At 40.7% G+C, this 27978-nt stretch overlaps 1 protein-coding gene across 1 annotated transcript; it reads left to right on the top strand.

The window, feature by feature from the left end:
* The first annotated feature begins 8232 nt into the window (after positions 1-8232).
* Positions 8233-26960, top strand: SGO1 (shugoshin 1). The gene is made up of 8 exons (XM_070391101.1): positions 8233-8340; positions 13758-13906; positions 13988-14184; positions 17962-18038; positions 19850-19908; positions 21213-22028; positions 25517-25706; positions 25928-26960. The coding sequence occupies exons 2-8, from the start codon at positions 13765-13767 to the stop codon at positions 26034-26036; spliced, it is 1590 nt and encodes a 529-aa protein (XP_070247202.1). The 5' UTR covers positions 8233-8340; positions 13758-13764; the 3' UTR covers positions 26037-26960.
* The last annotated feature ends 1018 nt before the right edge of the window (positions 26961-27978 follow it).

Consider the following 27978-nt stretch of genomic DNA (forward strand, 5'->3'; position numbering starts at 1 on the left):
TAATCATAGCAGGAATCAACTCATGCACCTATTTCCCGGGATACACCGCAGGGTTATCCATTAGCACCTTCACCGGATAAATGAGCAGGGCCAGGTTGACCTGCACCACATTCACATTCCTTTTTTGCCTCCACTGTGACAGTTATAATTTTGACTTCAGACCTGAGAGAAATGACAGGTTTTGAAAACAAGATGTCTGCCCCTTTTCCAAACACCATGCCTTGAAAAGCATTTATAAATCCCAGTCTCAAACTCTGCACTCAAGTACTGCTGTTCAGATCTACTACACCTGTTTCCTAACTCATATAACCTTGGGAGATATACACATATACATTTACACATATAATATACCTGATGCCAGAATTTTCATAAATACTCCATCTACTGTAATAATTGGATCCCCTTAATTGCTTTAGAAAATTAGTGCAATGTATTAAAATCAAGTGTTGGGAAACTCCATGGTCTCTTTGAACTATTAGTAAATTCTATCTAACTCTGGACTACAATGTAATTATACTCAGTGCTTCTTAAACCTTCATAAAGCAATTCTTCCATGCTTTAAAAAAAAAGTGGAAATATTTTGTTGGTGAAACCAGGGCTGTGAGTTCTGACCTTTCACTGACAAAAACCATAATAATCCCCTTCTGGTGCCCGCACTCCCACCTTGGTGTCTTATCTCTTGCCCTTTCTCCTCTGAGCCCATGCCCCTTGTTCCCAGGTGGAGACAGGAAAGTAGATCTCTCTCCAAAATGGGGTTTAGAACCTAAAGTGGTCAAGAGGGTGAGTGGCCAAAGACCAGGTGTCCTACAATTGGTCACTTACTGCAGTGGTCCTCAGACTTCACTGCATGTTACAATGACCTGGAAGCTTTTAAAAAACCCTAGTATGTGGCTTCACCCCATCTACCTACTCACCAAATCAAGCTACCCAGGGGTGGTACCAATAGTAATTTCTAAATTCCCCAGGTGATTCTAGTGTGCAGAAAGTTTGAGAGTCACTGTCTTAGACAAGCAGCACTGGCAATACCTGGGAGCTGGTTAGAAAGGCAGAATCTCGGGTTTACCCTCAAATCTGCTGAGTCAGAGTCTGCATTTTAACAAGACCCCCAGGTGACTGGCATGCACATAAAGGTCTAGTTAATATCAATCAGAATCGCCTGGTGAACTAATAAAGAGGTGAGGCCAGGTTCAATGAGATAAGCTAAGACTTGTGCCTCAGTGTCTTTACCAAGTTCCCCAGTGGAAAAGTTTCAATATCTGACCACCCCAATCTGTCTCTTCAGGAAGGCAAAACTTACTTCCTCAGTGCACATTCACATTCTCCCAGTCTGACAGAGTTAGCTGACCACTATTAACAGGAATAATTCACTATTTAATGTTCTGCAACAAGTCAATTTAATTGTATGATCTACATCTAGAGTTATCCATATTTTATTTTAATTACAGCTCCATACTATGTCATGACCAAAAGCTGATGCTATTAATAAACACTGCATTTTGCCAACCCAGTGTGGCTCAGAGGTTGAGCGTCAACCCATGAACCAGGAGGTCATGGTTTGATTCCCGGTCAGGGCTCATGCCCAGGTTTCGGGCTCAATCCCCAGTGTGGGGCATGCAGGAGGCAGCCGGTCAATGTTTCTCTCTCATCATTGATGTTTCTATCTCTCTCGTCCCCCCTCCTCTCTGAAATCAATAAAAATATATTTTAAAAAAATAAATATAAATAAACACTGTATTTCTATTTGAGCAACATAATATTTAAAATACAAAACGCTGAAAAATAATGAATTCTCATTTTTTTCCTATTGTTACACATTGCACATAAAGTTGATATATTTCCTTTGTAACTAGCCATGCTAATATAATAGAACTGCCATAGAAAATCTAAGAATTAATTAGTTTGGGGTTGTGCAACTGTGTGGGCACCTCTTGACTACTCTAGAAATCATATTCTAGTTGTTGTATCTCCTTTGCAATTTGCCTCTTTCTCTGACACACAGTGCCATCTTAAGGCAAAACTTATATTCTCTCAGTGCACATTTCCATTCTAGTCTTTCAGCAGTTGTAGGGTCAACAAAAATTCTATTTGAAGAAAGTTATTCACAAAAGAAATTAGAAAATAGTATCAAAAAGATAAACCACAAGGTAGATTTTTGAGGATATCAATATATATAAAAGCCTAATATGCAAAGTGTCTCCTCAGGAGTTCGACTGGGAGACCGGGAGTTCGATCAGTCGCTATGACGTGTGCTAATCACCCGGGGGCAGCATGGAACAAAAAGGATGGCCCCCACCAGCAGCCAGCAGCCAGCAGCCAGGGAAGGAAGGCCTCAGCCAGCAGCCAGAAGGCCCCAATCAGCCCTTATCTCTAGCAAGGCCTAGGGGCCCTACCTGTGCACAAATTTCATGCACCGGGCCTCTAGTTTTGTATAACAGAAATGAACGTAGAATAAATATTTCTAAGCAAAATATGTAATTGAGTGTGTATGATTCACAACGTGGGTTATTTTTTCATGAAAAGCTGTATCAGAATTTCAATCTTTGTGTACTTACAATTAATTTGACTTAATAAAAAAATGATGTGAGAGGATATTGGAAGAAAAGAGCAAATGAAACTTCAGACTGTTGTTTCTATCTCTCCCTTGTGCTAGAATAATTAGACATACAGCTCTGTAATGAGTAGTTAAATTAGGTGAGATAAGGTGGTTAATAAGGTGAGGCAGGAACATGTTGGGGGGGAGCGAATACAAGAAATCACTTCAAGAAACTGTGAGACTTTCAATAAATCACTTAACCTCCAAAATCTATAACTTGAAGGAGATTGAACTAAGCAAACTAATTTTATTCCAAGTTTAACATTCATATTATTCCTTTAATGCTTTTAACTGTTTTACTGATACATAAGTGTTTACTATTTCACTAGAGGCCCGATGCACAAATCTGTGCATGGGTGGGATCCCTCGGCCTTGTCCAGTCCCGATTGGGGCCAGCCGGCAGGGGGGTTGGGGGGAGGGACGGCTGGAGGTTGGTCGGCCATGGGAGGTTGGCTGTGGGAGCACACTGACCACCAGAGGGCAGCTCTACATTGAGCATCTGCCCCCTGGGGGTCAGTGCACATCATAGCTACCAGCTAGTCGTTCAATTGTAAAGGTTGCTTAGGCTTTTATATATATAAATTACATCAACACATAAAATCAAACTCAGCATTAAAATAGCATAACATTACGTTCAGCCACATACTGGGTTAATAGCATAAAGCTTTAATGGAAATGACCCATCTCTGGCATGTATGTACTCCCTCCCCTATGGCATACCTAAGACAGTCACAATAAATTGACAAGGACATTATTTCCCTTGAGATAGTACTAACTCAGAATCCTTCTCAACACAAAATTCAACAGTCAATACTTCATTCATTCGTTCATTCGTTCATACAACAAATATTTATTTTGTGCCTCTTCAGGGATCCCATATAAAGCAAAACAGACACGGGTCCTGTCCTCCTAGAGCTTATGCATTTTAGGAAAGACAGACACTGAAAAAAATAAGTTCAGCATGATAAAATGTGGCATGAAAAATAAAACCTTTTTTACTATAGTTGGTTTCAGACTTAGACTCTACTTAAGCTCCAAGCTTAAGAAAATATGTCCTGGAATTTACATAGTTCCCTACACAAGGCCTTCCAGTTACATTAACCATTCCTGTGAAAAGGAGGTTTGAAATGTTCATTATAACAGAGCACATTGCTATCTTAACAATATAGAAATTCTATTATTAAGGGAAAAGAGAAGAAGGGATATCAGGTACGCAAGAGTAGTCTCCGTCTTAGTGTTTAAAAATGCATTTGTTCTGTGAATGAATAAAATCTTCATTAAAGTCACTCCACCACTTCAATTTCCTCAACTAGCAACATTCATTTTCTCTTTTTTTCCCTCACCCAAGGAATAAGGATATTTTTTTCCACTGATTTTTAGAGAGCGGAAGGAAGGAGGGAGGGGAAGCGAGAAAGAGAAACACCGATGTGTGAGATACCCGGACTAGGAGCGGGGATCAAACCTGTAAGCCAGGTAGGTGCCCCTGAGCGGAAAATGAACCTGCAACCCTCTGGTGCGAAGGCCAACACTCTAACCACTGAGCATACCTGCCAGGGTGAAGCATTCATTTTCTTTTATTTTTTAAGTTCTGTGAAATAATTTTACTTTTTTAAATGTATCTTTATTGTTGAAAGTGTTACTGATTTCCCCCTTTTTCCCCCATTGACCCCTTCTAACCTGCCCCCACTCCCTGCAACATTCATTTTCTAACTCTGTCTTGGCAATATTCATTTCCTTGTTATCTTAGGTCATTAGCTTTCTTGGCTATTAAATAACTGTTCCATAACTTTCTGTTATGTAACAAGTCTGTACCTTGTTTTCTCAACTAAATTAAGTCCTATGTATACCTTTTCCTCTTTACTTATGGAATATTATCACTGTGCTATGAATTATTTCTTTTAATATGTGTGTTTGTTCATTCAGGCTACTATACCAAAATACCACAGTGGCTTAAACAATAGAAATTTATTTCCCAGAGTTCTGGAGGCTGAGAATTCCAGAACCATAGTGTTGACAGATTCGTGCTTATTGAGAGGTTCCTGGTTCATAGATGGTAACTTCTTGCTGTGCCCTCATATGGTGGAAGGGACTAGGGAGCTCTGTGGGGTCTCTTTTATAAGTGCGTTAATCCCATTCATGAGGACTCTGCCTTCATGACCTAAGCACCTCCCAAACATCCTACCTCTTAATACCATCATATTGGGCATTAGGATTTTAACATGTGAATTTGGGGGGTGGTTTGGGGCGGGGGGGGGGGGGGGACACAACCATTCATACCATAGCAAGAAGTAATTTCCAATATTTAAAGAGAATAACATACTTCAGAAAAGAGATAAGGGGAATAACCACTTTCTATTGTGATGATTAATTTGATTGACTATATGTCTCAAATTGCTTTAAGTGTACTTCCACTATGGATTTTTTAAAGTATAGTAGTCCCCTTTAAGTGGAGGGGGGGAGATATGTTCTCAGACCGCCCCCAGTGGATGCCTGAAACCACAAATAGCACCAAACCCTATATATATGTTTTTTTCCTATATGTACATACCTTCAAGAGGTAGCATTGCAGATGAGCTTCCATCTAAGTAGAGCTATGCGGTGTGAGCACTCAGGTATTCTGTGGAAACAAGAGAAAAAAGGTTAATAGTTGGAGCAAATCATAAACTTAGTTTCTGAGTCTAAAGATCAATCAGTCAGGAAATTTTCTAGTTTTGAGATCAAAGCATCTTTTTTTTTGTAATTTTACTTTTGGCCTATAGATTTTTTAAACTACCTTTTTTTATTTTTTTAGATCAAAGCATCTCTTTAGGTGGCAGAATGATGACAGTTTCAATCTGATGAATTTTCCTGGTTTGCAGTTTGAATGTCTAGTGATGTCAGGGTGTTCTGGTGAACTCTCTGAGTGGCCTACACAGACATAGGCACGAAGAAGGCACATACTGTATATGATCCATCATGGTGATATCTGAAGTTTATATTGAGTGGTTCCTCTTTAGCTAGTTAGAGTATGGGGAAAGGATAGTTTTAGGGTTTAGTGATTCTAAGTCTAAAAGGTGGGAGAAATTTGGAAATGTTGGTTTGAAGAGTTGTAGCCAGATATTAGGGGAAACTAGAAGAATTCAGGAACCAGGACAGTTTGCAGGTAGATAACAAAACCTCAGACAGTAAACAGGACTAGAATCTGATAATGGGTACACAATAGTTTTCTATTGCAATGCAATTTTTCTCTCTACAGTCACCTCATTTTTACCAAAGATATTCACAGTAACACTACTTCATTTGTAAAATAAGTCCTAGTCTCATTAAATTTGGCCTAGTTTTAAACACATATAGTAAGAATAGTAATTTTAAGAACGTTTTTAGAGATGATATTTCACTTAAAGTTTTGCTAATATCCAAAGGGCTTTATTGGCTCCATAAAGTCAACTTTAGTTTCTTAAAATTGTCTGGTAATAAAGACTCTCACATTAGATTTTAATAGTTTCTTTGGGCTAAAAAGCATGAAAGTTCAATGGAATTCAAAGTGAGTACACAGTTCAAAGATAAAACTGTTAAGAATTACAAGAAGGCCACAGACTAGTAAACGAAGTGTGAAGCCCTTCTGAACACATGGCCCCAAGTACAAAGTAAGTGTATCATGGAAGCCATTTAGTGAGCATCCTGCACACTGTATGGCAATAAGGCAGCAAAAGGCAGTTACAGACACACATATGTATCTCATATATTCATGTGCATGTTCCACTGTCTCATCAGATTTCACTTACAAGTCACAAGTTCAAAGATAAATGATTAAGCATTTCAAGATGGCAAGAGCAGAGCATTAAACTAACTGCGGGGCCTTTTGGGCGAAAACAGGTCACGCGTCCATGAATCCAGCCCTGCTCTCACCTTCCACTTCATACCCTCTGGCCTCAAGCAATTAAAAAACCTCTCTGCTCCTCCCTTCTTCTGCACATAGGAGTCACACTGACCAGGTGTAGCAAACTGAGGACTAATGGAGGTAGTCTGGTGGATGACTCTGGAGAACAGGTTGTTGTTGGATGTAGAGAAGGATGTTCTAATCTCTTCCACTGAAACCAGGAAGGAATGAGGTGAGGCTTAGACTAAGGTAAGGGTGTAAAAATTTCTTTTTCCTTAGAAAATGAATAGTATACAATCTTATATTGGTTATGTCAGTGTGCGCTGTACGGATTTAATATTTTTATATCTTACAATGTGATTACCCCACTAATTAAATGTGGTTTTTTTTAACAAACAAACAAAAAAAACCCATAACTTTCATAAATTGAATGTCTAAATTCAAAGCACTTGTTTAGGTTGTTTATCCATTGCTTTATTGTCCCGGTGAATATTTCCCAACTTACTTCAAATTGCTAAACAGATGCTAAAGATTTAACTATGAACAGGTAGATAGAGTTCCTACCCTTATTCAACTTGAATAACCAGGCAATGAATGACAAGTCCGTGCCACAAGGTAACCCAGGGGAACATGCATGGCACTAAGGAAGCACAAAGCAGGGCACTCAATGGAGCTTTGAGGACAGACAAGGCTTCTGCAAGAATTTACCTCGACAGTGACAGCTGCAGCATGCATAAGAGTTAAATGTTACATGGGACGCGGGGGGTGGAGGGGAGGGGAGGAGGAAAAACCCTTCTTGATGCACAGCACAGTGTGGGCAAAACCAGCAAGAGGAATTCCAACGAGACGCAAGAAAATTCAGAACAGGTGGGACCAGGAATCATGGGGATCTTTCAGGACCAAACACCTAGGAGCTCTTAAATGCCGTGGGCAGCCTTAATTTAGGAGTTTCCTAATCGATCATATCTGCTTTGTCCAAATGTCACCATGAAGAACATAAAGGAGTGGAGCCAGCGGTCAGAGTAGGCACCCGCGTAGCTCACGGAACGAGACCGGGTAGTAGGCTGGCTTAGAGGATGGGAAATAGCGACGTTTGGACGTGGGAAATATTCGGAAAATAGAACTGGGTGACTGGACGTTGAAAGGCTAAGGGAGAATAAAGAATCAATCAGAAAGATTCCCCAGACTCCCCGGTGGGGAACTGGATGGATGCTGGTGCCATCTCCTGCCGGTTAAAGAGCCACGGGTAGCCGGGTAAAGAGAAAGAACCCGCCGCCGAATATCTCAGGTATCTGCAACTTCCCCAATAAGATCCTGTGAATCCATAATTTGCTCCCTATCGTTCTCCCTAAAAGCTGCCTCGGTGCAGCAGTTCGACTGCCTGGGCGGGCAACCAAACAAATAGCTTCTTCTCGCAAGAGGGAACCCTAGAGCACAACCTGGAAGATGGGACGCCGCAAAACTAAAGTTAAAACAGGAAGCTTCTGAGCCCTAAAATACCCACCCTTCAAAGGACTGGGAGCGGCTCCGCCCCCAGACGCCAACAACTCAGAGCGCAAAAGTGCCGGCAGGTCCACCCGCTTGACAGCCGGCTCCGCCCTCCCGGGACTCGGGCGCAGAGTGCCCGGATGTGGATGCTTGACGACGGTGCGTCACGTGAGGACGCCCGAGGGGGCGGGGCTCTGCCTGCGTCGGCGAATGCGCCGCCGCCTCACGTGACCGCCACCCAGCCAGCCAATGGGCGAGAGCGGATGCGAATTTCGAATGTGGCTGCGGTAGTCGGCGGTGACGGGAGACGGGGCTGGCGGTCCGGAGCTCGGTGCACGCTCCGCCGGGTGCTGTCGCGGAGCCTGGGGATGTGAGGAGGAAGGCAGAGGTGGTGGCCAAGGTACGGCTGCGGGCGCGCCTGTGGGAGGCGGGTCTCCTGGCCCTTTTCCGGCAGCGCGCCCACCCCCCGCCCGCGGGCTTTCCGGAAGCCCCTCGGAGAAAGAGGGGGCCGCACGGCGTTCGGATGCGGATCGGAGGCGTCGTGACCCCGATTCCGATTCCCGCTGGGTCTCTCTGTCGTTCTAAGTTCTGCGTCCAAAAACGGAGGCTGCGGAGTCGGACTCACCGGGTGCCTTTGTCCTGGCCACCCGACCCGCGCTTCCCGAGGATCCAGTTTCCTCTTCTGTGAAATAAACGGGGTCCGGAACCTCCTGCCCGGTAGAATTGTGTGAATTACGCGAAGTGTAAACAAAACACTTACGGTCGTTCAAAGCCAGGCTCGGCATAAAGCACAGAGCCTGGCAGCTGTGGTTTGTGCTTTTGCTTGGCCGGTTCCCCCGGAGAAGCCGGCCTGACTGTGTCCCGGTGCCCTGCCAGGTGCCTGGGCGGCTGGAATGATGGAGGAATTGTGATGCAGGTCAAATATTCTGCGTCCTTTTCAATCCAGAGCGCGACTGTCATCCCGCGCTGTGACCTGTTCTCATTCATTCTCTCCACCATGCTCCCTGCTAGTGCCATCATCGGCCTAGACAGGAAATAAAACTGACACGGCAGTGTTGTCTGATTTTAAGTTGACTACATGTGATAACAGTTTTTTGTGCGGTTTTTTTTTTGGGAGGGGGGGCAGGGGGAGTAGGATGACACTTGGTTTTTAAAATACCTTCACTAAACTAACTTGGTCCATTACTTAATCTGTAATCAAACATCTCCAGTTCCAACTTCAAAAACGACATTGTGGTACCTTGTGTTATACAACCCACTTAACATAAGAAATAGTTGTGCCTTCCCTGCTGGGGACATCCCAGGGTATATTTTATTGATGTCGGCGGAAAGGAAATATGTGAGATCTACAGTATCTATACCTAAGACCCTGGACACTGCAAAGGGCAAACTAAGTAAGGCCTGGTGAAAAGTCCTCCAGAAAATGTAACTTTTGTTAGGTTAGGTGGCTCAGGAGGCGGCGCAAGAAATAGAGTCCAGTGAATCAGAAAAGAAAGGAAAGGAAAGTTTATTCTGCGTCCCGGGGAGACTCACGTACCCCCAAAGACAGGGCACGGGGATTCACACCAACATGGAGGGGGGCGCTTTTTTTATACTGCGGTTGGGTGAGGGGCGGGGACATGAGCTGAGGTATTCAGTTGAGGAGGCTTCAGCTGCAGGGGAGTATGTGGATTCAGGGAGAAGAAGCAGGTATCTGTGTCTGGCACGTTGATCTGTGAGAAATTCCAGGGGGAGTCCATTGTCTCATCACATGTCTGCATGTATCCGATCCTGGCTCGATCCTGGCTCTCTCCGACCTAACATCCCGGCCTTTTGGTGATAAGGGACGGCGACTCTCTGACTGCTTCCAGCTGAACAGGGACGACGAGGGGTGGTGGTGGTTAAAGGCCAGGGTTAGGCAGAGGCAGGTCGAAGGGGAGCCGAGTGTGGGGATGGAGCAGGAGCTGATTCACATTCACCCGTGACATCTCCGTGATCCGGAAGCAGATGAACTTGAGGAGGCACGGGGCTAGGAGAAAAAAGACACAGATGAGAATCAGGGGCCCTATCATGGGCAGGACCCAGGTAGCTAAGGGGCTTTGGAACCAGCTGAAAGGGGAGTTGTCCTGGAAGTGTCCTGCATGTAGTTCTTCACTCAGCTTAGTCAGGGTCTGTACATTTTGCTCCACTACTCCAGACTCATTGATGTAATAACAGCACTCTTCCTGAAGGAATATACAGGTTCCTCCTCTTTCTGCAGTCAAAAGGTCTAAGGCGCGCTGGTTCTGTAGGGCTACTTGGGCTACTGATGTCACTTGCTGCTGTAGGGAGGCTAAAAGAGACAGTAGTAGACTCCAGGGCTAACTGGAGCTTGTCATTAAAGTACTGAGCAGTGACCAGACTGTTCCCAAGGGCCCCCCCATGAGGCCTACTGAGGCAGTGATACTCACCCCTAACATGACAGGGAGGAAGACAGCCCGGCGGGTCCGGGGGTGGGATGGAGGGAGCAGCCAGGCGAGCTTCGACTCTCCGTACAAGGTTAGTTGGGGAACTACCGTGATGATGAAGCAGGGCCCGGGGTCAGAGGAGTTCATGCAGTTACTTAAGGTGCCGCAGGGTGGGCTCTGGAGTTTCGGGTTCCCAAAGGGGAATGCCAGCCACGGGAGGCTGACATTCACCTTTCCCTTGGGTTCTTGGAGAAGTCATGAGTGGGACGGCAGCCAGCAAAGACCTGTCTGGGTTTCACTGCCGGGTGACTTGTTTGCCGTTCTGGTAGTGGGTTTCAGGGACCTTGAACCTCCACACAAGAGGATGGGGGTGTGTGTAGGTTGCTCAGAGCCTGGAGGAGAAGGAGGAGGGGAGGGCGGTTAAGGCAGACGTTAGTGGGGCCTAATACATCACATTTATAGAAGTCATGCTGCTCCGGGGTCCTCATGAGTCTGGAGAGGCAGTGCCAGGACAGGTCGCCAAGCAGCTTGGCCGCGGTGGGGGCTGTGAGGATTACAGCATGAGGTCCCGTCCACGTAGGCTCCAAGGCTTGCAATTAGGTTCTTAAGGAGGACCGAGTCACCAGGGTGAAGGGCTGGTCCTGGGAGTCCTGGTCGGTTGGCTCTGGCTTGGGCAGAAACCTGTTCTCGTGTTCTCGGAGCACTTGCCTGGGTAAAGGCAGATATGGGAGATACGTACCCAGGGGAGGGGGATCAGTAAGGAGACGGTGGTTGAGCAAGAAGGGTCAAAAGGGCTCAAGAAGGTGGGGCTCCTTGGTGTAGCCCGGACTTCTGGTTGGGGCCATGGGCAGGAGGTCCGGTCCAGGAGCTGCTAATTTCTAGAGAGAGTTTAGTTAGATGGTCCAATAGGTTGGAATTGAGTGGCTATGATAAGGGTTCGAGCCAGTGACAGACAAATCCAGAAGAATGTAGAGAAGGGATTGATGTTAGAGAGTAGATGGAAAGTTGTGTTGATGAGTGTGGGCATAGGAGTAGGTCCAGGATTCATAAATAGAGAGTGACACTAGAGGATTTCCCATCCCAGACAGTAGAATTGATGACTCCCTCATCATTCCGTATCTGTTTCCCCTGAAAATATGAAAAACCTGAGAAAAATTGGAGGGTCGCTTGCCAGGTAAGAGCCTGTGAGGAATGATGAGTCATCTGGTCCTGGATGGTGTCGCCGAATCTTCTTCGAGGATGGTGGGAGGCACTCGGTGAGCCTGAGAGAGGTAGGCATTGCAGTGAAAGTGGGAGGAAATGTTAGAATGCGCTGCTATCCAAGGGAAAATGGAAGGAGCAGTGGAAGCCAGGGACCTGGAGGCTGGAGAAAAGGCTGGGAGTGAGGGAGCAGGTCGCGCAGCCTGTTCCCAGGCCTCTAGCCGCTTGGATTTTAAAACTGCCACATTTTTTCCTTTGGGAAGGGTGGCGGGGGATGGGTCGAGATCAGAGCAGTTTTCAGTTCAAAGGAGGAGACAGTGTGGAGGAGATAAAGAGATAAGGCATTCACGGCGGAGACAGAGACTGAGCTAGGCGGAGACTGAGCTAGGCGACTATGGTCTGGGACAACTGGGCCCCATGACAGGATGCATGACAGTGGGGAATCGGTGTCCCTGTAAAGGGAGGGGGCCAGGAGTGGAAGGAGCAGGGAGGCTGGAGTGGGGAGGCTGAAGGGCAGAGTGGCCGCTAGGATGGTGAGGCTATCTCGTCCTAACAGGGGCACGGCATGAAGGCATGACTAAGAACGAGTGGGTTATAGGGCTATGATGGAGGCAAGGAAGGGGTCCGGTGGCCAGAAGGCAGGTGGATTTGCCGTCAATACCCATGTCCGAGATCTTGGAAGGATAAAGGGGCCCTAGAAAGGAGGGCAGGACAGAAAAGGCAGCCCCCGTATCGACCGGGAAGGTGACCCACTACCTTCATTGTGACCCGAGGCTCAGCGAGGGTGAGAGGGTGATTGGAGTCATCGAGGCTGGGCTTCTTCAGTCTTCAGCCAGTTTCAACATGGCCAGCGGTCACGGCCTGGAAGGGCGGCCCCCCCATGCTGAGGCATAGAACGCCCGCCACTTTTCCAGGGCAGTCACTCTTCCAGTGACCATTTTGACCGCACGCTGGGCAGGGCTTGCCTGGAGCCTGGGACCGGGGGCACTTTCAGGAGTAGATTTGACTAAGGAGAGGAAGGTAGCCTTTGTAGTGAAAATTGTTTGCATGGATTGTTGTAGGAAAGAACTACTTTTTGCAATTTTAAGATCTGCACAAGTGCAATCTAAGCTAAAAGATGTTCATGGAATGTAGTGTGACAAGCTTAGTAGCAGAATGCTGAAGCCTGTCTGGTTTGCCTCAGTAAGTACACTTATGTATTAATATACTCACTAGCATATTCCACTGTCAATGCATGTTTTGCTAATTTCTGGTTTGCTATATTCAGGATGTACTGGGAGTTAGCAGGCCTGCGTTTTAGAAAACTTTGAGGACACTGGCCTGTTTCTGTGCGCCAGTTCCTGCTGGTTCTAGCTCTATCGTTGTTATAATAGCCTATTAAAATTGTATGTACTGCATAGTTTAAACCTCAGATCACTTTGACTTTAGTGAGAGTGTATGCATGTCTAAAGTAATATTGAGTTAAAAGAATGTGGAAGAGAAAGAATTAATCAAATGACCTAATCAGATAAACAATAGAGAAAAACTGGAAAACAAAGCCCAGATATATGATTGCCTCTCATCTAATGCTGTATGCTGAATAAACACTAAAAGTTGGTCATAGGTATTGCCTTGTAGGAGACATAAGTAATAATGACATCAAAATATAATATTTAGCCCTAACCGGTTTGGCTCAGTGGATAGAGCGTCGGCCTGTGGACTGAAAGATCCCAGGTTCGATTCCGGTCAAAGGCATGTACCTTGGTTGCAGGCACATTCCCAGTAGGAGGTGTGCAGGAGGCAGCTGATCAATGTTTCTAACTCTCTATCCCTTTCTCTTCCTTTCTGTAAAAAATCAATTATATATATATATGATATTAAGCATTTCCAATAGTGCCTACTATATGGTAAGCCCCCAATGAGTATTTGTTAAAGAATAAATAAGTGGCATATTACAGTCTTTGGGTTGAAAATCCATATTACACCTTCCCTATAAAGTACTTGAAGAGGATAATATGCCAAAAATATCAACAAGATTTAAAAGCTGCAAAATCTAGGTTATTACCAGGTTAGCTATGTACTTTGAGCTAATTTTTCAGTTACTAAATCTCTGTTTAATGATTCTTTATGAACAGCCTCTGTTTTCAAGCTTGCTTTATATTTGATGATACTTTTTAAAAGTGAATTATTTTTTATTGTTTTAAATTCCTAGGCAGAAGATGGCCAAGGAAAGGAACCTCAAAAAGTCCTTTCAAGAAAGTCTTGAAGAAATAAAGAAACGAATGAAAGAGAAAAGGAATAAAAACTTGGCAGAGATTGGCAAACGAAAGTCTTTTGTAGTTGCACCATGCCAAATAATCAGTAAGATTTTCATGCTGTTCTTTTGCATAACTTTTTAAGTTTAAATTTAATAACTAATAAAAAAAATTTATCCTCTTTTAGCCAACACTTCTACACTGCTAAAAAACTACCAAGACAACAACAAAATGTTAGTTTTAGCTTTGGAAAATGAAAAATCCAAAGTGAGAGAAGCCCAAGACATCATCCTACAGCTGAGAAAAGAATGTTACTTCCTCACATACCAGTTATATGCATTGAAAGAAAAACTTACTTCACAACAAACAGAAGAACCTGCTCAGGTATTTTCATTACAAAGGCTCTTAGGGGGGAAAATGGTAAAGCTATGAATTAGTAGTTTAAATCACTTATGGTAGTTAAATTAATTACTGATAACTATAAATCAGTACTATAAATCTTAGCTTTTCTATGTAGTTTTGCTACATCTAGTTGGGTTTTATAAAAACTTAATTTGGAGGTGGGGAGCATTTATGTGCTTCTAGAGAATCATTTTTATCTACTAGTTGGCTAAATAAAGAAGATAATTCATTAATTCCCAAACAAGAAATATCCTGAACATTTTTCTGTCCACATTTTTAATTGGATTCTGATTGTATCCAAGGTTCTATAAAAGGATCAGCCAGACTATAACAGACATGGAAAAAGCTTGGTTTAGAATATTCTTTGTGTCTCATTGAAGGTTAATCCTGAGAAGAGTAATGATGAGCCAGTTTCTTCTTTTTCCCAGAAGCCACTGCCAGGGAAATGCGTGGAGCAGAGAAAGAGAAAAGCGGTGTTGAGTTTCTAGTGTTAACAATTACGTTCTTCCCTGGTGGCCGTTTGTTTGCTATGCCAGTGAAGACAGTTGTGTTAGCAGGAGACCAGAGAAGAAAGCCAGACCATAGTGATTAGAGTAGGGACATGGACCTGAGAAAGGAATTAAAGTCACCTCTCTGTTGACAAGAGTCAGTGAAAGAGTTCTTGCTTCCCTGCAACTAAGGTGATTCCACATTTTTTCTATGTGTGATATATAGAATGTATGTGTATATTATATTCTTATCCAGTGTAGTAGAGAATTTTCCCTATAAAGATAAAATATGATTTCTTTACCTTTATGTGAGGGTTGGATTATTTAATTAAAATTTTTTTCCTTCAAAAATGCATCTTTTCTAATATTTTCCTTTTCCTTTTTCTGTCAAATAGTGAGGAAGAAATTTCTTCCAATGACATTTGAATCTTCCTCTCCCCTTTCCAACGTTTTTGCTAAAATCACACATAGAATAGTATAAAATAAGTAGCTATGAGATAATCACAATTTATTAAAACATACTGTTAGTTGCAGGGTGAAAGTGTTCTTAGCATTTAAAACATCAGAGTTTGTTTTCTGCCATATACTAGTTGCATATGTCACTCGTTCTCAACCGTCACTCTACATTCATGCCTCCATGCTTAGCAAGTCCTTTTAACAGTGATGGAGAAGCTTAAAATGCTTTAATAAGATGCTTTAATTAACCAGAAATTAATTTCTAATAGCCTTTTGTTCCCTACATCTTATGATGGATCTTTTTAATAATTTGTTTTTGAATTTTATCACTCTATAGGTAAATATTCTTATTCAGTAATAAACTGGTTTAGAACATTAACTATATTGATAATAAATTTAAAACTTTTAACAGGATTAAATTTCTAGTTTTTTCTCTGATAAACAGTTTTAACCTATTCATTATAACGTTAGCATATTATATGTGCATCAGATTTCAAAAAACAACTCACTGAATTAGAATGACTTCTAAGGTATCAGACTGGAACTCTCATTTTCCGATACAAGTCTACAAATCTGCCTGTATCTACTCTCATGTTCTCCATCTTCCCTCTTGTTGCAGGGACAAGTGTCGCTGCTCCCATCAGCGTCCAAGCCCTCCGCTTGTGCATCAGTTCTCTTCTTCTCATCTCCCCTAGGACTTTACTCCTGAAAGTTTGAACTCTTTTCCAACATTTATCTCCCTCTCTGCTGAATCATTCTAGCTATCATACAAATGTGCATTAGAATCTCTTACGTGCAAAGGAAAAGAAAATAAATGAAACCTCTCCTGATCTCATCTCTATCTGCTTATTTCTCTACTCCCATTCACAGCAGAACTTTTCCAAAGAGAACAGAGCACTTAGTATCTTCACTTCCTCAGCTTCCATTTCCTTTTTTTTTAAGTGATCTTAGCCATTGTTATTTATTTATTTATTTATTTATTTATTTTACGGGGAGGTAGAGAGAGAGAGAGAGAGAGAGAGAGAGAGACATCAATTTGTTGTTCCACGTATTTATGCACTGGTTGGGTAATGAGTTGGTTAGAGCATCATCCCAATGCACCAAGGTTTTGGGTTCCATCCCTACTCAGGGCACATAAAAGACTCAACCAATGAATGCTTCCATTCACTTTTGAACTCACTCTTATCTGACATCTATCCATGTCATTCTATTGTCACTGTGTCGAGGTTACTAAAATGTCCATGTTGCCAAAATCAGAAGTCACTTTTTCTTCGTGACCTTGAAGTAACATACAAACAGGGATTACACTTTGCTAGAAATACTCTGATCTCTTAGCTTTCTTACCATCATATTCTCCTAGTTTTCTTTCTACCTTTCTAACTGTTCCATGTCAGTCTCTTTTACTGGCTTCTTCTAAATGTCAGTTGATCTCGACCCATCTTACTACTCCCATAGCTTTAAAATACTGCCTATCTGCTAATAACTTACAAATTTATAGCTCAAGACCTACACATACACAGCACAACTATTTGACATAGCCACTTAAATATTTATAAAGGATCTCAAACATTCTGTAGGAAACAAAACTATTTCCCACCCTACCAAAGATATTGTATACTTCTACCTCCCTCCGTAAGTCACGCATCTCAATAAAACAACCTTCCCCATTTGTTCAACTCAAAACCTTCCACTTGGCTTTACCGCCATAGCCACAGAATTCCAGTCCTAGCTAATATCATGTCTTGTTTCATTTACTATGATGACTTCCTAACTCCTTGGCCCTTTTCAATCCATGTTTCACACAGTGGCCAGACTGATGTTTTTGTTGTCTTTGTTAATCCTCACCCGAGGCTATTTTTTTCATTGATTTTTAGAGAGAGGAAGGGAGAGAGAGAGAAACATTGATGTGAGAGAATGCCCTGACCAGGTCCTGGGATCAAGCCTGCAACCGAGGTACATGCCCTTAACTGGAATTGAACCTGAAATCCTTCAGTCCTCTGGCCAGTGTTCTACCACTGAGCCAAACCAACTAGGGTCAGATTGATCTTTTTAAAAATTGGTCATTTGTACTTCCCTGCTTAATATTTAAGTGACTTTCCATCACACATAAACTAAAATTTAAACTCATGGCTCTCTGAGCCCTACATTATCTAACCAATGGCTTTTTTCTAAACCCACAAAGTTTTTTTGTATGTCATGACCTTTGTATTTGCTGTTTCCACGGCTTTCTCTTCCCCCAGCTCTTTCAATGACTGGCTCCTTTGCATTCTTCAGATTTCAGATGAAAATCACCCTATCTAAAAGAGCCCTCCACCTCAATTACTTTCTGTCACTTCACTATTTCCTTTGTAGCATTTAACACACTGAAATTATTTATATATCTGTCTTTTAAAAAAAAATTTCCCTACACTAGAATGCAAGTTTTAAGAAGGTAGAACTAAAAAAATGTTTAGACCCATTTTCTGGAACAGTGCCTGGCACCATGATAGACTATCAATAAGTGTTTGTTGTTATTTTTTTTTAATAATATTGATTTCAGAGAGGAAGAGAGAGAGAGAGAGAGAGAGAGAGAGAAACATCAATGAAAATCACTGATTGGCTGCCTCCTGCACGCCCCCCACTGGGGATCGAGCCCGCAATCAGGGCATGTGCTGTTGACCAGAATCAAACCTGGGACCCTTCAGTTCACAGGCTGACGCTCTATGCACTGAGCCAAACCAGCTAGGACAATAAGTGTTTATTTTTTAATAAATTAATGTTTTGGGATGAATATTTCAGTTTTACTAATGTTTTATTTCTTTTAATACATTCACAGAACCATGAAGTTAGTTCTTCTGGAATGAACTCCAGTGATGACAACAACTCTGGGGATTTATTTGTGAAGGATTTACCGTTAGTATCAAATTCCTTGTTATGCTTATTGATATCAGAGGAGATGTAATTCTGTGATCCATTTATGGAAGGATATTTGCATCATATTGAGCCCTATTTTCAGCCTCACGTTCTCTCTACTGAGCATATAGTTAAGAAAACTTGATGTGTTAAAATTCTGTTATAGCCAAACCAAATCTTTCTTGTAGTTACTTTTTTGATGTCTAAGAATAAGAAGCTTTTCTAGAATTTTTAAATTATTCCCTTCAGTTGTATTTTTCTTATGCCAAGTTTTTATTCTAATAAGGATTGGTTATTCAAATGATGGTATTTTGCTAGTACTACAGATAAGTCGTTTTAGAAAAGAAATATAATAAAACATATTTAATACCACTGTCACATTGCCTTGCTAAACCAACTTATTCCTAAATACAATCAGATTCCATATACCCTCTTGCCCTTCTCTTGGATCAAGTATACTTTGTTTGTTTATGAATTGTTGCGATATAATTACATACAGTAAAATGCACAGTTGGTAATTATACAATTCAATGAGTTTGACTAATGTATAGTCAAAGCAAGATCTCAATCAAGATAAAGCCCTAGCTGGTTTGGCTCAGTGGCTAGAGTGTCGGCCTGCGGACCAACGGGTCCCGGGTTCGATTCCGGTCAAGGGCATGTACCTTGGTTGCAGGATCCTCCCTGGCCCAGGCCCTGGTTGGGGCTCATGCAGGAGGCAACCAATCAATGTGTTTCTCTCACATTGATATTTTTCTCTGTCTTTCCCTCTCTCTTCTACTCTCTCTCTAAAAATCAATGGAAAAATATCCTCAGGTGAGGATTATAAAAAGAAAAAAAAAGATATAGAGCATGGCCATAACTCCAGCCTGAAGTTTCTCAGTCTTAACACTATTGACATTTGGGCCGGGTCATCCTTTGTTTTAGAGAGCTGTCCTAAGCATTTTGGGTATTTAGCAACATCAAGTGGGAACTACTGCCATAAGCCATTTATTTCCTCCTGTCCCTTTTGAGTCTGTGCCCCAGTCCTCATAGAGATAATCACTAATATGATTTCTATCCCCATATTAATTTTAATAATTAATTCTAAAACTGCTGAACTTTAACATCTGACCAAATATTTATGTAATGGGCAAAATGTAAAATGAGATAATTGGGTCTTTATAAGATTTTTTTAAATTGTTATTAGTTTGTTACCATGACTCTTGCCTAAACCTGTATTTAAATTTTGATGTCTAGAGGTGAAAAAATTATCTACAGTAAATAAAAAACAAAGTTATAATTAAAATGAAACAGCCAGTAATAGTATTAGAGCATAGAGAAAATTCTTTTCCATGCACCAAAGAGGGACAGGATTTATTTGTTTTTTAATGAACAGTGTTAACTTCAGAGTAGTCAGTAGTTAAGCATCATAAAAGCCGGTACTACCAAAAAACTCAGCTAATGATAAAGCAAGCTCCTAAAGTGTGAATAATCGCACCGAATTTCTTTGGTATATTTTATGTCAATTCTGATTGGCTGTTTCTCCAGTTAAATGAAATTATGAGTTATGTCATGTTTTAAGGAAGAACTGTCCAATTTGATATATTAGTTAATCCAGTAAGAATTGAATGTCAGTCGTAATAAATTGGCCTCCATGTAATCAGTACAAATGTTGTTTGGTTTCCTTTGATGTAGAATAGATGTACTGACTTAGAATGGAATTATGAAATAATACTAAGGAAAATATAATATTTTAATTTCAAGAAAATCTTAAATTTATTTTTATTTCATAATTGTTAATTAAATTTCTATTTTTCAATGGTATTTCTAAGGCAAGCTCCTCTTCAGGAAAATCACCTTCCAGAACAAGGGGAATCATTCCAAATAGAAGGTAATTCAAGTGAAAATCTGAAAATATGATATGAAGGGTAAGATGAGGTCTTTGAAAAAAAGTAACATAATTAAATTTCTCTAATTTTCCTTTTTAACTTTTTAATCTTTTCGCCTGATATTCTTCTGCTTAAAGCATATCTGTTTATTTTACAAAGAATAAGAGTTTTAAAGTATATCCATTTATTTTGCCAAATCTATAATTAGAAACCTTAGCTATAACTGTGGCTGCAATTTCCTGAACCTGACAACATATTAAGATCCGTGTTAGGCATTTTACATATATTATCTCAATTAACCCTCACAACAACCTTGCAATATAGGTACACTCAGTCCCATATTATATAGACTCAAAGAAGTAACCCAGATGGTAAGAATCAAGCTTTAAACCAGTGATTCCCAAAGTGGGCGCTACCGCCCCCCAGTGGGCGCTGCAGCGATCCAGGGGGCTGGTGATGGCCACAGGTGCATTTGGGGGCGATGAGTAACTGCTATTAAAATTTTAAAAAAATTAATTTCCAGGGGCTGAGTAATATTTTTTCTGGAAAGGGGGCGGTAGGCCAAATAAGTTTGGGAACCACTGCTTTAAACTCAAAGCTAACCTCCAAAGCCATGCCCTTCTTTCTACTTTTAAATCATTGTGTCCCTATTCTCAAATATCAATCCTCTACTGAACTAAGCTCTGAAGAAGGGAAAGCATTTGAATAAGCAGCTCCAAATTTTCCCACTTTAAAATGCAGATTATATTTCCTACCTGAAATGTTTTCCAGTTATTCCAATTTTTCTCATTTTTCAAATAACAACTTAGTTTCACTTTCTTTATGTACTTGTCCTACTTTGGAATATGAGATTCCTTTTCTCTCAATCCTATACACATAGATACATGTAAACTACTAGTTATTCTTTAAATGAGGGACACATAAAACCCCAAATTAGAATATTTTTGAATATTATATAAGATTCTTCCACAGGTGAGATATAAGCTAGCAATTGATCACTGCCAAATAAATGGATGGTAATATTAATTTCTCTACGTTTTTATTTACTTACTAGAGGCCCGATGCACGAAATTCGTGCAAGGGGCTCAGCCCTCGCAGCCCCAGCTTCATTCGGAAGGACGCCCAGAAGGTCATTCGGCTGTCCCGTCTAATTAGCATATTACGCTTTTTTATTATAGATAGTAAATGTGGAGAAACTATAGAATGACTTCACTTATTCCATTTTTAACTTTGACTTCTAAGATCCTTGAAATTAAAATTTCCATAAAGTAAAACTATTTTTCTCATTTGTTTTTTAAATTCTCAGAGCAAATGCCTACTATTCCTCAAGACAGGCTGGGATTTGATTTGGATTCAGGTGAAGGTCCATCTATTGATAATATCTTACCTAGAACTGTATCTCTCCGTCGCAACTTAAAGAAACATTTTAACAATTTAGGCCAATTCAACACCTTGGATAATTTTGAAATCAGTCATATGTCAGAGCAGTCTTCTGGGTTGGAAACAATTAGATTTGTAGACCCACTAGTAAACATGCACATATCTGAAAATGTAGAACAAAATATTTGTCAGTGGAACAAGGATCAAATTAACTTATCACCAAAGCTGACTCACCCTGGAGGATCTGCTAAAAGAAAAGAAAATATTTTAGAGTATAAATCTGAGCAAACTAAAAATAAGCATGGAGATGCACAAAGAAGAAGAAGAGGAGAGAAAAGAAAAGCTAACAGAAGGAGAAAATCAAAATATGTATGTAAGTATAAAGGAATCACAAGTAAAAATAGAAAACCTGTTTCCAAAAAAAAGGTGGATGATTTTATCACTTCCAATGATGCTTACAATTTTAATTTGGAAGAAGGTGTTCATCCTTCTCCTTTCCGACAAAAAATAAGCAGTGATTCTAAAAGAGAAGAAGATACCAATGTATCCGAAGTGAGCAGCTATGAATCAAGTAGTTCAGAAGAGGATTCTGATGACCTCTATTTGCCCACTTGCAAGGACAGTCCAAGTCTCACCAGCCAATCAGATAGTAGCCCAGCCACCAGGCCTCGATCTACAAGAGCACTACGATGTAGGGATGAAAAAGAGATGGAGAGTTCTCAGCCAACAAAAACTCCTACCAGTAAGTGATCTACTTGTTTGCCTGCATTTTTAATGTTTATGATAAATGATCACTCCTGATGCTTATATACTGTACTTACCATCTGTTTCTCTGGGGGAGGTTAGAGACTTGCCATCTGTCTCTTTGAGAGAAATTAACAGTCTGATTAAATAATGGAGGGTCTAGGGGTGGAAATCACAGTACTATTGCTCTGAACTGCTTTAAGGTAATTTAGGTCCTCTTTAAGAACAAATATGGAGGGAAGTAGAAGAGGTTAAAATGGGGAATAAATGGGGACCAAAGGAGACTTGAGTTTGGGTGGTGAACAAACAATATACAAATGATGTATCATAAAATTATACACTTGAAACCTGTATAATTTTATTAACCAATGTCACCCCAATAAATTCAATAAAAGTTTTAAATTAAAAGAACAAATACTACTACTAGTTGTGGAGGAAGCATTTTTACTTTTAGTAAATGAAGCTTTTCAAGGCAAGGAAAAACTTTTTGTGGAGTTAGGTTGAATTAAAATATCTTTCATAAACTCACCTGAAACACCCCTTGAAAATGAAATCAACTTAAATCCAGGACCTGTCATTTTAATTGCTTTGCTTTATATTCGATTTGACAGGAACTATGATTTTAAATAATTTTCTAGTTAGTGAATGTGGCCTAATAAGACCAAAAAACTCTTTCCTCAATTGATGGACTTAGTATTCTTTTGTAAGATACTTGTAAGACATCTAAAAACTGGCTTAGGCCCTAACCGGTTTAGCTCAGTGGATAGAGCATCGGCTTGCAGACTGAGGGGTCCCAGTTTCAATTCTGGTCAAGGGCATGTACCTTGGTTGTGGGCACATCCCCAGTAGGGGGTGTGCAGGAGGCAGCTGATCAATGTTTCTCTCTCATTGATGTTTCTAACTCTCTACCCATATCCCTTCCTCTCTGTAAAAAAAATCAGTAAAATATTAAAACATTAAAAAAAAAACTGGCTTAGAAGATCTTGCCTTTGTTAGATCAAAAGTCAGCATGATTCAGAGGTTGAGGATATAGCCTGCACCTGCCCACAAAAATTCTCATCTGGGAATTTAATTAGTTTGGAAAAAATAACATACACAGTCAGGTTTTATCATTCTCAAAATTGATCCTAAGAACAACTCTGTGAAGTAAAGGTGTAATCATGCTTGTTTGTAAGGAAACTAAAACCTAAAAGACTTTCCAAGGCCAACCAGTTAGGTGGGATAGCTTACAAATATCTTTTTTTAAAATATGCTATAACTAGAGGCCCGGTGCACAAATTCGTGCATAGGTGGGGTCCCTCTGGGTAGCCTGCAGGGATCAGGCCGAAACCCACAGTCCAATGCCGCCTACAGCTCCTACCTGCTGCTCCCGCTCATCCCAGCCCTACTGTACCTGCCACGGGCTTGCGCCCAATCAGTCCCGATCAGGAGAGGCTTGCGCTGCCGCAGCAGTGCTCACCAGCTATGAGCCCTGTGTCTGGTGCCCTCCCAAGGGGTGTGACCTGCAGAATCGGGCTGAAACCGGCTCTCCGACATCCCAAAGGGTTCCAGATTGCGAGAGGGCACAGGCCAGGCTGAGGGACCCCACCAGTGCATGATCGAGCTGGGGAGGGACTGCAGGAGGGCTCCAGGGCATGTCCAGCCCATCTCGCTCAGTCCCAAACAGCCAGACCCCAGCAGCAAGCTAACCTACTGATCAGAGCATCTGCCCCCTGGTGGTCAGTGCATGTCATAGCAACTGGTCGACCAGTTGATTGTCTGCCCCCTGGTGGTCAGTGCACGTCATAGTGAGCAGTTGAGAAGTCTTAGCATATCATTAGCATATTATGCTTTATTTGTTGTTCTGCCGTTCGGTCTATTTACATATTACCCTTTTATTATATAGGATGATGCTAGAGTCAATCACACAATTTTGGCAAAATGTTGATAATTATTGAAGCTCGGTAACTGTTGTTTCATTATACTATTGTCTCCATCTTTGTGTACATTTGAAAATTTCCATACATTTTTAAAAGAAAACATGTACATTCTAAATAGTGTTACTCAGGGTGTGGTCCCTGGACCTTCAGCATGAGGGTTACCTGGAAATTTCTTACAATTGCAGAATCTCAGGCGATACTCCTTAATCTTGAGTCAGAATCTACATCTTTTTAAAAAGTTCCCTGGGAGATTTGTGTATACATTAAACTTTACAGAATATAACAGTTGATCTGATGTTTTTACTTAACCATATTTTCCAAATTGAAAATTAGAATAATTAGTATAGTACAGTATGCTCATGTGGGTACAAAAAAAAGAATATTTGTGCCCTAACGGGTTTGGCTCAGTGGATAGAGTGTCAGCCTGTGGACTGAAGGGTCTCAGGTTCGATTCTGGTCAAGGGCATGTATCTTAGTTGCAGGCACATCTCCAATAGGGGGTGTGCAGGAGGCAGCCGATCGATGTTTCTCTCTCATCGATGTTAATAACTCTCTATCCCTCTCCCTTCCTCTCTATAAAAAAATCAATAAAATATATTTTTTTTAAAAAAGAAGAATAATATTTGAAACCCAGATAATCCTAGAGAACAGGGTTACTAAGTATAAAGTCATTTTACAGTCACAATGTAGTTAGTCGTTCTTGGGAAATGATTTGCTTTTCAAAGCTATTTGAAGAGATTGTTTGTTTTGCTGTTTCCTTACTGTGTGCTAAGTATCTGTCCCCCAGTATAGGTATTGTTCCAAAGTAGAATAATTTGGATACTTATGATAGGAAAAACACTGGATAACTCTTTAACTACTAGCTTTACTAGAGGAAACTCCATTTCTCCTGGTTTACACAGAGGCTGTGATTTAGAGTTCTCGTTTATGTAAGAGAATGAGTTTAAGTGGCTTTATAAGAATATAGAAAGCCACTTGATGATAAGTTTTGGCACTGAAAGAGATAGAGGCCTTGATGACTCTAAAGAGCAAGATGTGACTAAAATGGCTCTGACCAGTTTGGCTCAGTGGCTAGAGCGTCGGCCTGCGGACTAAAGGGTCCCGGGTTCGATTCCGGGCAAGGGCATGTACCTTGGTTGTGGGCACATTCCCAATGTGGGGTGTGCAGGAGGCAGCTGATCGATGTTTCTCTCTTATCGATGTTTCTAACTCTCTATCCCTCTCCCTTCCTCTCTGTAAAAAAAAAAATCAATAAAATATATTTTAAAAAAAGATGTGACTAAGATGAAATTCCATAGTTAATTTTCAAGAATTTTAACTTTTAGTAAACTATCGTATCAATTTTTCACATCTACAATACTTAGCATTTCAATGTCATCTGGGATGAAAACCTGATAAACAAGTTTAAAAATCTGTATTATAAAATGCTGGATTCTGTATATATTTCAGATATGTAATTGCATACAATTTTATTTCCTATGGGGTGTGTGTGAGTGTGTGTGTGTGTGTGTGTGTTTTGTTTTGTTGGGTTTTTTGGACTCATATTCAGTAAAACTTGTTTTTGTAGGTGCAGTACCTGAAACTCACCAGTCACCTCGTTTTAGCCTGAAGGATATCACCAATGTCCCCTTGTATACTGAAGTGAAAATTAGAAAACTTTCTCTTTCTCCACAACAGAAGAAAGAAAGCCCAGGAGGGTCTCTGCCTAAGCGTAGGTGCACAGTCAGTGTGAACTATAAGGAACCCACACTCGCTTCGTAAGTATTTAATGTGTGGGAACTCACTTTTAATGATACAGTTGGGGGATGGGGGAAATAAGGTAATGGAGCTTTATACAACAGTGAATCTTACTTGATATATAAAATTTTGATTAAAAAAAACTAAAATGGGAATATTAACACTGGCCTATTTTACAGTAACTTTATCCTAAAGAGTAAGTCAGTATTGGAGTGCTAAAGAGCTCTTTTTATCTTTATAGGAAACTAAGAAGAGGAGACCCTTTTACAGATTTGTGTTTCTTGAATTCACCTGTTTTTAAGCAAAAAAAGGATTCCAGACGCAGTTCTAAAAAGAAAAAAAAAGTATGAAGCAAATACAGTAAAGCATTTGTTGGACATGGTTTAAATACATCCCAAAGAGAATAGAAAAAATAAATAAGTAAATTCATCCCGCAGCCCTTTCTATTGCTGCAAGAGAGAATCTGTAAGATAGCACACAAGTGGGGTGGACTGTGCCATAGAATATTCTCTTGATGGGACTTTAGATCACAAATGTTTTTTAAAAACTATACTTCAAATGTGATCTTTTTGCTTAAGCCTTTAATAGGTTTGGTTTATTTTTTATTGTAAATATAAACAACTGGACTGAAGCACTATTATAGTTAGATTTCTTATACTGCCTAACACCCATAATTTTAGTCAAAATGTATCTTATGCCAACATTTTGGGAATTAATGATTATTCAAATAACATATTGTAATTAGAAGCTTCTGGCCCTTTTACTTTTCCCTTTAGTGGGGATTACGAGAACGACTTTTGAAAACAGGCTGAGGATCTTTTGAAACTCCTTATATAATATTTGAATAAAGTAAATTCTTGATATTCACAGTAGGATATACTCTATTGTTTGTGTCTCCTTTATACCATTGTTGTATTTAATTTTTCAGATAAAATGTGCATGAGTTCATGACATTAATTTAAAGTAGAAAGAAGTGCATGACTTTGGAGAAAATTGATATTAGAGTGAGGGACTAGTTAAGTAACTAATTGAACCCCAAGCTAAGCTCTGGATATATATCGTTCAAAGTGATACCTCAACAAAATCACAAATTATTATGTCATGGACTTTCAGGATAGTTACTTATTTAGTCAATTCAGATGTTAAATGACTGAATGCCAAGGATTTGTTTGTATTTTTGATTAACCAATTTGAGGGAATTAGTTCAGTTCTGAAAGTTTGAAGCCACTGCTTGTATATACCTCTTTAAACTTTAAAGTACTGTAGATTATCGATTTTTAAAGAGCAATAAAATTTATATAATACAGTGTTTGTATTTTTCTTATTTGTAAGATATTTTTCTTTTTTGGGGGGTGGGGAGGAGGGTAATCCTCACCCAAGGATATTTTTCTACTGATTTTTAGAGAGAGTGGAAGGGAGAGGTAGAGACAGAGAAACATCGATGTGAGAGAGACACATCAATTGGTTGCCTCCTGTATGTGCCCTGACCAGGGCCAGCGATCAAGCCTGCAACTGAGGTACATTCCCTAGACCAGAATTGATCCCAGGTCCCTCAGTTCTATCCACTGAGCCAAACCTGCTAGGGCAGTTTTTCTTCTTTAAATATCAAAGAGTATGCCTGTGGTCATCTTACTTTCTAGCTTCACTGTTCTCATCCTTGAACACTTCTCTTCCCACTTAGGTTTTTTTCTGTAGTCACTGCTATGAAATTCTTAGCTCCCCCACCATACTCTCAACATTTCTCTCAACTTTTCATTGTGGAATCCCAACTTTTCATTGTGGAATGATCAACAAATTCTATTTTAGTGGAGGATTCTTCCAATCCTGACCTCCAGTTTTCTTGACTATCTCCATACCTCTCTGCATTGTGTATCAGGCAAACCCCAAATCTTTTCATCAGCCAAAATTTTTTTATTTCTGACCTCCAAAGCCATGCACTTCTACTTTTAATGTCCCTGTTCTCAGATACCAGTCCTCACTGATTTGAATGTCCTACTTTCCCATCACAATTTCTTCCCCCCCTTTATTTATTTGTTCAACCAGTCCCCTTACACCTGTTCTTTAAATTCATAAAAACTCTTGAATGGCTGTCTTAATGTAATTAAGATTAAATCCAATTTAAAATTTAATTTTTCAATCATAGTAGCCACATTTCAAATGCCCAGGAGCCACTTATTGGGGACAATGCAGACAGAATATTTCTATCACCACAGAAAGTTCTATTGGACAATGCTGCTCTGGGCCAGCAGTGGGCAAACTACAGCCTTTGGACCAAATACGCCCCTCTGCCTG

The sequence above is a fragment of the Myotis yumanensis genome, unplaced genomic scaffold (genome assembly GCF_028538775.1).
Source record: "Myotis yumanensis isolate MYYU_CA2020_CCGP unplaced genomic scaffold, mMyoYum1.0.hap1 SCAF_14, whole genome shotgun sequence".
NCBI classification, from domain to species: Eukaryota; Metazoa; Chordata; class Mammalia; order Chiroptera; family Vespertilionidae; genus Myotis; species Myotis yumanensis.

Bases quoted from the DNA above. Each gene is read 5' to 3' on its own strand.
- SGO1 (XM_070391101.1), top strand. From the start codon at position 13,765: ATGGCCAAGGAAAGGAACCTCAAAAAGTCCTTTCAAGAAAGTCTTGAA. The intron at 13,907-13,987 runs GTAAGATTTTCA...ATCCTCTTTTAG, and splicing joins TGCACCATGCCAAATAATCA to CCAACACTTCTACACTGCTA. The intron at 14,185-17,961 runs GTATTTTCATTA...ATACATTCACAG, and splicing joins AAACAGAAGAACCTGCTCAG to AACCATGAAGTTAGTTCTTC.